Source organism: Hyaena hyaena, unplaced genomic scaffold (assembly GCF_003009895.1).
Source record: "Hyaena hyaena isolate Hyena2069 unplaced genomic scaffold, ASM300989v1 scaffold_493, whole genome shotgun sequence".
Taxonomy (NCBI): Eukaryota; Metazoa; Chordata; class Mammalia; order Carnivora; family Hyaenidae; genus Hyaena; species Hyaena hyaena.
This window is the reverse complement of record NW_024081125.1, coordinates 212,719-222,677: the sequence shown is the minus strand read 5'-3', so window position 1 is coordinate 222,677 and position 9,959 is coordinate 212,719. Positions and strand designations below refer to the sequence as shown.

General features: G+C 45.3%; 1 protein-coding gene across 1 annotated transcript in view; it reads left to right on the top strand.

Annotated features, from left to right (window-relative positions):
• The first annotated feature begins 913 nt into the window (after positions 1-913).
• LOC120246904 (alpha-1-antiproteinase 2-like) overlaps positions 914-9,959 on the top strand; it is a 28,054-nt gene continuing 19,008 nt past the window's right edge. The window contains exon 1 of the mRNA XM_039254552.1: positions 914-1,798. Within this exon, the coding sequence (XP_039110483.1) occupies positions 1,153-1,798 (646 nt within the window). The 5' untranslated portion in view covers positions 914-1,152. The remainder of the gene's footprint in view (positions 1,799-9,959) is intronic.

The following is a 9,959-nucleotide window of genomic DNA, read 5'->3' as shown; positions in this document are numbered from 1 at the left end:
ATGTCTGATTGTCATCCTTGGCGGTGGGAGGTTGCCACGGGCATCAGGTTTGGTCTAGGATGCATCTAAACATCCTACAATGTACAGGACGACCCCCCGCAGCATAGAATGTTCCAGCCAAGAATGTCCACGGTTCCGAGCTTGAGCCCCCTGACGCCCTGTGTGCTTAGCCCTCAGACGCAGCCAAGTTCCCGCTTCAGGGAGAAAGTTTCTGGGCGAACACGCCATGCATGGAGCACCAGCCCAGACGCGTGGAGACCTGCCCGGGGCCAGCTTGGCCCAAACAGCTTTGTAGCCTTGAGCATGTTCCGGAATTGCTCTCCAAGTCTCAGGCCACTGAAATAAAAGTCAATGTCTGCGAGTGCCTTCAGGGTTGACTGAGTGCCTCAGTGCTTTCATGAGCAGTATCCACCAGGCCTGGAATGTCGGAGGGTCAGATGATAATCAAGTGAGTGCTCAGATGGCCTATTCCGTGAGAGCTGTCACAGTTATGAGAGAAGGGAGGTGGAAGTGTATGGAGTCAGGGAGAGTCTGGGCCACAGTCAGGCAGGAGGGGTTTCTGGCTGTGTGTCCTTGGGCAAGATCTTACCCTCTCTGGGCAGCAGCCACATGTCAATGGAGACCAACTGGGGACTATTCCCAATCGAGGCATCCCTGCACTTGATCCGACCTGCTTCCTGGGTAAGTGCACACACGTACATTATGCTTGCTGTGCCTCGGTTTCCTCTGATGTAAAACAGGGGCCATGGCACTTGCACACGGAGCCATCGTAGATGTCAGCGCTGCTGTCAAGAGCATGGACTCCAGAGCCAGACTGCCCGGCTCTGTGATTCCGTGCTCTGCTCTGTGGCCTGGGGCAGGGGACTTGGCCTCTCTGGCCTTCGTCTCCTCATCTGTAAATAGACAAATGTCAGATGCCCTGGGTCACAGGTCATCACAAGAGGCCCAGGAGTTGAGGCCGCACGGGGCTTACATGGGCTGGGGTGTGGGGAGCACTGTCAGTCTCTGCCGCTGTTCTGTTCTCCATGATGAGGACGTAGGAACGTGCTCGGCACTGGGCACTGGGCATGCTTTACGTGGTGTCAGTGGGTGGCCAGGGACTCGCCGTGTGGCCTGACGTGGGCGTGGGGCCCCTTCTCTGCCTGCAGGACGATGCCATCGTCCACTGCGTGGGGCGCCCTCCTGCTGGTGGGCCTGTGCTGCCTGGCCCCCCGCTCCCTGGCTGATGGAGACGCAGCCCAGGACACACACGCACCCGAGCACGACCATGCCCACCACGAGGTGCCCGCCTGCCACAAGATCGCCCCGAACCTGGCTGACTTCGCCTTCGGCATGTACCGCCAGGTCGCCCACGAATCCAACACCACCAACATCTTCTTCTCCCCTGTAAGCATCGCTACGGCCTTTGCGATGCTGTCTCTGGGGGCCAAGGGTAACACGCATGACCAGATCCTGGAGGGCCTCGGCTTCAACCTCACCGAGAGAGCGGAGAGCGAGGTTCACCAGGGCTTCCAGCAGCTCCTCCGCACCCTCAACCAGCCAGACAGCCAGCTGCAGCTGACCACCGGCAGCGGGCTCTTCATCAACGAGAGCGTGAAGCTTCTGGACAAGTTTCTGCAGGACATCAAGAACCTGTACCACTCGGAAGCCTTCTCCATCAACTTCGGACACAACGAAGAGGCCAAGAGACAGATCAACAATTACGTGGAGAAGGGAACCCAGGGGAAAATTGTGGATTTGGTCCAAGACCTTGACAAAGACACAGTTTTTGCTCTGGTGAATTACATTTTCTTTAAAGGTAAGGCTGTGACCGCCACCTGAGCTGACTCCCACGAACACGCACCCGAAAATATTCTGAAACATGCAGTTCTTAAACATTCCATGGCAGGGCGGGGCGACTAGGTCAGTGCGTCTCTGCCTGTGTTATTCAATTTCCACCATCAACTAAGGTCAGGGAGCCATTAATGGGTGGGACAGTCAAATCATCATCTTCTCTGCAGGACTTATCAGAGCCTTTAATGTCTCACTGTACATTTCAATCCCCAGCAGGGAAGGAGGTAAAATAGGCAGGTTTAACAGAGTGGATGAAGGGAATGGGGGTTCTTGGAACACACTTCCATCATCTCCAGTGCAGCGGAGGGAGGGACAACTCTGGAGTCAGAAACACCAGGGTGCAAATCCTTCCTCTGTTGATTATTAGCTGTTTGACTCTAAGCAAGTCACTGTACCTCTTTGAGGTTCTAGTTTCCTCTCTGTAACGGGCACATAATCATACCCTTGTCGGCGGGTTTCTGTGAGGATTGAACAAGTTACCGAGAACATGGGACTGTGTGCTCACACGGCAGGTGCTCAACTGAAGTTGAACCTCAGCCTGGCCTCTTCCCTGAGGGATGGCAACATGAGGGGGCCTGCGGGCCCCAGAGAGCACTCCAAGGCAGTGGAAATGTCCTGGGGCAGGGAGGTAAGAGCCCCCTGCGGGCTCCTCGCTCTGGAGACAAGAGGGTGATGGAGGGCCCAGGGCCAGAGCTGGCAGGTCTTAGATCTCAGCTCTGCTGGGGGACTTCCAGCAGCCTGGCCCATCTCCTGCCTCAGTCTTCATCCCTGTCCAGTTGGAAATTGAGGCACAAGGGTCCCCAGGGCTTGTCTGGACAGTGTCACTCTCGGCGTAGCAGAAAGGAGCTGCCCAGTCATCTGCATTCCGCAAGGTGGTCCAGGGAAAGGCTGGGGGTGGGGGCGAGAGTGATTTCCTGAATGATAAGAGCCTCCTGTTCACAGGGGACAGGGAGACTCGGACAGGGAGGTGCCGAGTACAACTTGGGAAGCTTCTAAATACACCTAATAATAGTCATTAATCATCTTCGGGCCATCCCCGAAAATAAAATCCGGGTGAAAATGCTTGCTCTGTGCACCCCAGCTGGCTCCACTTTGCCTCTGCGATTCACAAATTCTGGAACCTCCTCTAGCCTCAGTTTAGCCCCACAAAGCCCTTCAGTAACCCGGCGATGTCCTTTTAGACCCCATTTGCAGATGGCCTACCTGAGGCTCTGAGAGAAGTGCCTTGGGCTCAGGGATTTCAGAGGACTTTTGTCCCCTGCCTCTGGGACACTGGGAGCTATTGGCTAATCGCTGAGTCTGAGTTAACGAGTGATTTTGCCTAAAGATGCCATTTATTCAAGAAAGTGAAAGGTGACTAAAGACACAACCTCTGCCCAACGGCTGGCTGGGAACCCAGTGCCGGGTGTTGAACAGATACAGTGAAGGTCCCCATCAGAGTCCTGGACCCCAGGGAGCTTACACCTGATACTAGAAACAAGGCAGTAGCCACGGAAGATGAAGTGCAAGAGAGTCTACCTGCTGGGGTTGGGGGCCACTCCCCAGAGAGGCTGAGAAGGAGAAGTGAAGGCTCACCAGTGAGGTCAGGAGAAGGCGGTGAAGGCCTATGTGTTGCCTTCAGGGCATGAGGTCACAGACCTTCTAGGTGATGGGAGAAGCTGAGGCCTGAGTATGACATTAGGCCCAGAGAAGGGGCCAGGCCCTGGGGAGAAAAGAATCAAGGAGTCCTGTTTTCGAGATGGTTGGTAAGTAAGTACGAGCAGTTGATGGGGCCCATAATTACCAGATAAAGACCTTTCACTTATTAGTCTCCATCCACACACACACATGCACACCTTTCACACACACACATACACACACACACATTTAATGAGCACCTAAGCTGAGTGAAACTCTTAACGTGAAGTACCTCTGTGGCCCCGGGAGATCATATTGCATAGCTCTGATTGTCCCAGTTAGGAAACCAAGGTTTAAAGAAGAGCAGACATTTCCCTGAGGTGTCAGCGGGAAAAATGGGATTGAACCCAGATCCTCACGATGGAAATTCGTATCTTTTCCACTATACCTTGATAATTCAGTTGTGAGTTTTGTGGGCCTTCAGTAAAATGCTCAAATGGTAGACACCCAGCCAGCAATACTGCCTATCTTTCATTGTTTTAGTTTTCATTTCAAGGAAATGCTAGAAAGACCCAGATCCTTAATGAGCCTGTGGTTAAAATCCCTTTCTTGAGTCCCCAAGACAGCCCTCAACCCATCACATGGGCCATGTTCCCAACTCTGGGTGGGGGAAGGTATAGCCTATCTCTGTCTCAAATAGGCCCCTGTGTCTCTCCTCTCCAGGCCAAAATTTATAAGGCTGTGCTGAGCATTGGTGAGAACATGACAGAATATTCTGGAGTCACTCCTTCAGAAGAGAGCACCTGTTCTAAGCACCTGTCCATCAAGTTCAACAGGCCCTTCTTAGTCATCATTGAGGATAAGAACACCAACATTCCTCTCTTCATAGGAAAGATGGTGAACCCCATGCAAAAATAACTGCCTCTCTGGGTTCAGCCCCTCTTTCAGGCCAGGCCCCCTCTCTAGATGACATAAAAGAATGGTGGACCTGGCCCAAGAGTGAGTGTGATGAGCCCATCCCTAATCTTCTTGTCTTGGGGCTTCTGTTTACATGTGTAGAATCCAGTCTTAGAAAGTGTTTGTATATCCACTTAATTCATATGCACTGGGTATGCACACTGTCCAGGCACTATGCTAGGCAAGATTAAATGTTGGTTGAAACCCATAATTTATTATTTCATTTTTATTTGAGAGAGATAGAAAGCATGAACAGGAAAGAGGGACAGACGGAGACAGAGAGGGAGAGAGAGAGAGAATCCCAAGAAGACTCCATACTCAGCATGGAACCCGACATGGGGCTCCATCTCATGACCATGAGATCATGACCTGAGCCAAAATCAAGAGTCGGATGCTTAACCAACTGAGCCACCCAGATGCCCTTGAGACCCACAATTTAATAACAGAGATGGAAAGCCAGAAATGACAGGAGATGGGCCTCTCTAGAAGTGGGACAGGACACCTAATTAATGGTCTAGATTTCAGTAGAAGAGTGACAAAGAGAGAAAGAGGCAAGGCCAAGCCAGGCAGATCACTCAACAGGGAGGAAGCTAAGGGGTCTGCACTCATGTGAGGGATCAAAATTCATCAGAGTGTTCAAGGTACAAATCCACCTTCAATCTAGGTGTTTGGACCTCTGGTTAGATCACACAGTAAAACATAAAAAACATCAATGTCCTGGGGTACCTGGGTGGCTCAGTTCGTTAAGTGTCCAACTTTGGCTCAGGTCATGATCTCACATTTTGTGGGTCTGAGCCCCGTGTCGGGCTCTGTGCTGACAGCTTAGAGCCTGGAGCCTGCTTTGGATTCTGTGTCTACCTCTCTCCCCTGTTCACACTGTCTCTCTCTGTCTCACTCTCAGAAATAAATAAAGATTTAAAAAAAATTTTTTTCAATAAATAAATAAAAAACTTTTAAAAACATCAATGTCCTTAAAGAAAGCACTGGGTCATGCATCCCTTGATACTGAAGTGGGTAAGGCCTCTTCTAAACAAGACAAAAACTCAGGAGTTTTAAAAGTAAGGCTTGACTTACTTGATTTTACAAAATGTAAACCATATGGCAACAAGCAATGTCATTCGCTTTGCCAGTAAGTTACAGCAGTTCTAAATATTTATGCAGCCAACATCGGTGTTCCTGAGTATGTGAAGGAAACATTCACAGAACTGAAGGGAGAGATAGCAACACAGTAACTAGAGAATCAATACTCCACATTCAATAACTGATAGGAAACCACAGAGATCGATAAAAGGAGAAGGACTTGAACCACACTGTAGACCTACTGGACTAACAGACATCCACAGAACACTCCCCCACCGCAGCAGGATACACATGTTTCTCCAGTGCATCGGGAACATTCTCCAGACCATATGCTAGGCCACAAAACAAGCTTTCACACAGTTTTAAAGATTGGAATCAGACAAAGTGTCTTTTCTAACTACAATGGAACAAAACTAAAAATCAGCAGCAGAAGAAAAACTGGAAAATCCAGAAATGTATCGAAATTAACAATTCTTAAGCAACAAATGGGTTAAAGGAGGTGTCACAAGAGCAATTAAGAACTATCTTAACACAAGTGAAAATAGAAACACAACAGGCCAAGACTGTGAGATGCAGTGAAAGCAGTATGAAGAGGGAAATTTGTAGCTGTAAGCATTTACGTGATGAAGAAAAAAAATCTCAGATCAACAACCTAACTTCATACTTTAAGGAACTAGAAAAAAAAGGAACAATCTAACTTCATACTTTAAGGAACTAGAAAAAAAGGAACAAACAACCTAACTTCATACTTTAAGGAACTAGAAAACACAAATGAACAAACAACCTAACTTCATACTTTAAGGAACTAGAAAAAAAGGAACAAACAACCTAACTTCGTACTTTAAGCAACTAGAAAAAAAAAAAAGAAACAAACTAACCCAAAGCCAGCATAGGAGGAAAATAATAAAGACTGGAGGAGAGATAAACAAAATAGAGAAACAAAAAAGAAAATAGTGAAAATCAACAAAATCAAGACTTCGTTCTTCAAAAAGATTTAAAAAATTGACAAATCTTCGGCTAGACTAGCTAGGAAAAAAAGAGAAGAATAAAATAATTAAAATCAGAAATGAAAGAGGGGGCATTCTTTTCAACAAATAAAAAGGATTATAGTAATTAATACTATGAAAAACCTGAATGCCAACAAATTGGATAATCTAGATACAGTAGATAAATTCCTAAAAATATACAACCTACCAAGAATGAATCGTGAAGAAATAGGAGACTGACACATGGTATTAGTTATAGCTGATGTATTACTAGTAAGGTGATTGACTCTGTAGTTAACTCCCAATAGAAAAAAAGCCCAGGACCACATGGGAGTGCCTTCTGAATTCTATCAAACATTTCAAGAAGAATTCACACAAACTGGACCACTTTCTTACACCATACACAAAAATAAAATATATTAAAGGCCTAATATGAGACCTGAAACCATAAAACTCCTAAAAGAAAACATAGGCAGTAGGTTCTTAGACATCACCCTATGTTCTTACAACATAGTTCTCCTCAGGCAAGAAAAACAAAAGCAAAAATAAACTATTGGGACCACATCAAAATAAAAAGCTTTGGCAGAGCAAAGGAAACCATCAGCAAAACAAAAAGGCAGCCTACTGAATGGGAGAAGATATTTGCACATGATATATCCAATAAGGGGTTAATATCCAAAACATATAAAAAACTTACACAACTCAACACCAAAAACAACAACAACAATGTATTAAGTTTTAAAACGGGCAGTGGACCTGAGCAGACATTTTTTCAAAAAAGACACCCAGATGGCCAACAGACACATGAAAACATGCTCAACATCACTCATCATCAGGAAAATGCAAATCAAACCACAATGAGAGATCACCTCACGCCTGTCAGAATAGCTAGTATCAGAAAGACAAGAAATAACAAGTATTGGTGAGAATGTGGAGGAAAGGGAACCCTCATGCACTGTTGGAGAGAATATAAATTGGTGCAGCTACTGTGGAAAGACAGTATGGAGATTCCTCAAAAAATTAAAAATAGAATTATCATATGATCCAGTAATTCTACTATTGGATATTTACCCAAAGAAAATGAAAACCCTAATTGGAGAAGATATATACACTCCTGTGTTTGGTGCAGCATTATTTACAACAGCCGAAATATGGAAGCAACCCAAATCAATAGCTGAATAGATAAAGAAGATGTGGTATATATACATATAAGACAGAAGATGTATATGCATATTTATGTGTGTATATATATATATATATATATATATATATATATATATACTCGGCCATAAAAAGAATGAGATTGTACCATTTGCGACAACATAGACCGACCTGGAGGTTATTGTGCTAAATGAAATGAGTCATCCAGAGAAAGACTAATATATATGATTTCACTTATATGTGGAACCTAAAAACCAAACAAATAAACAAACAAACAAAAACAAACAGACCCTTAAACACAGAAAATAAACTAGTTGTTGCCAGAGGGGAGGGGAAGAAAGGGATGGATGAAAAAGATGAAGGGGATTAAAAGGTACAAAGTTCCAGTTATAAAATAGAGAAGTTGATGGGGCGCCTGGGTGGCTTAGTCGGTTAAGCGTCCGACTTTTGCTTAGGTCATGATCTCGCGGTTCGTGGGTTCGAGCCCCGCGTCGGGCTCTGTGCTGACTGCCAGCTCAGAGCCTGGAGCCAATTTCAGAGTCTGTGTCTCCCTCTCTCTCTGACCCTCCCCTGCTCGCGCTGTCTCTCTCTCTGTCCTAGAAATAAATAAAAATATTTAAAAAAATAAATAAATAAAATAAAATAGAGAAGTTGAGGAGATGAAAAGTACTGCATAGGGAATATAGTCAGTAATACAGTAATAATTGATGTGGCAGCATAAGGCAAGCAGACAGGCCATAAACACCCCTCGAGCACTCCCGGCTGCCCAAAAACAAAGGAAAGGGGACAAACAAATGGCTACCTGATAAAGATCAGAAGTCTTGCAGGACCTGAGTCTCCATTGTTTACAAATATCTTAGTAAATTACAAGAAAATGGCAGTCTCATCAATAGCTTAATCTCCAGAAGCCTGTGGACTCAGTTTTCTGGAGCCCCAACATCACCCCTCCATCAAGACATGGGAAACAAAAGCAAGAAGGAAATGGCGGGTAAATTTCCTCATAACCTGCAGCCCAGGGACAAATACTTGAGGCAAATATAGAGTGTAACATTTCTCCAGGAAGCCCTACTGTCTTAATACTAATGCTTTGCTAGAGGGAAAACAACCTTAGCTTGACGATAGCTAGGCCTCCAGTATCCTGTGATTCTTCGGCATTTGAAAATCTCATTGAAAACTTACCCTTGACTTTACCTCCCCCAACTCCCAAGTATATAACCAGTCTCTCCTCAGGGTCCCTGGGCAACTCTTCCTGCCCAAGGGTCCTGTCCCCGTGCTTTAACAAAATCACCTTTTTTGCACCAAAGATGTCAAGAATCCTTTCTTGGCTATCGGCTACAGACCCTACGAACTCCCCCATCACCCAAAAAGACTTCATCAATAATGCTATATGACACATGGTGACTACATTTACCACGATGAACACTGAGTAATGGATAGAATTGTCGATGGACAGATCATCCAGGCAGAAAATCAATAAATAAACGATGGCCCTGAATGATACACTGGACCAGAGAGACTTGACAGATATACTCAGAAGTTTTCATCCAAAAGCAGCAGAATACACATTCTTCTAGAGTACACATGGAACATTCTCCAAAATAGATCACTGGTCTATTTTGATAGATAGTTCTATCAAATTCTCCAAAATAGATACTGGTCACAAAACAAGTCTCAATAAGTATAAAAGGATTAAGATCATGCCATGCATATCCTCAGATCCCAGCGCTATAAAACTTGAAAAATCAACCACAAGAAAAAATTTGGAAAGCCTCCAAATGCATGGAGGTTAAAGAACATCTGACTAAAGAATGGATAGAATTATCACTGTATTGAAAAAAAAAAAAGATTTCACAGAAGACTTCCTCAAACTCTTCTATAAAAGTGAAGAGGAGGGACCACTTCCTAACTCATTTTATGAGGCCAGCATTACTCTGATACCAAAGCCAGAACAAAGACATTACAAGAAAAGAAAACCACAGACCAACTTCTCTGATGAATATGGATGTGAAACCCCACTGAACACTAGCAAGGAGAATTCAGCAGTACAGTAGGAACATCACACACCCCCGACCAAGTGGGATGTATTCCTGGAATGCAAACATGGGTAACATATGGAAATCAATCAATACAATACATGGCATCCGCAGAATGAAGAGAAAAAACCGCAGGGCTGTCTCTGTTGATGCAGAGAAAATAACTGACAAAATTTCACACCCTTCCATGATAAAAACGCTCCAAGAAACAAGGGATAGAAACCACCTCAACAGCATCAAGGCCATGTATGAAAAGCCAGCAGCCAACATCGGACTCAGTGGGGAAAGACTG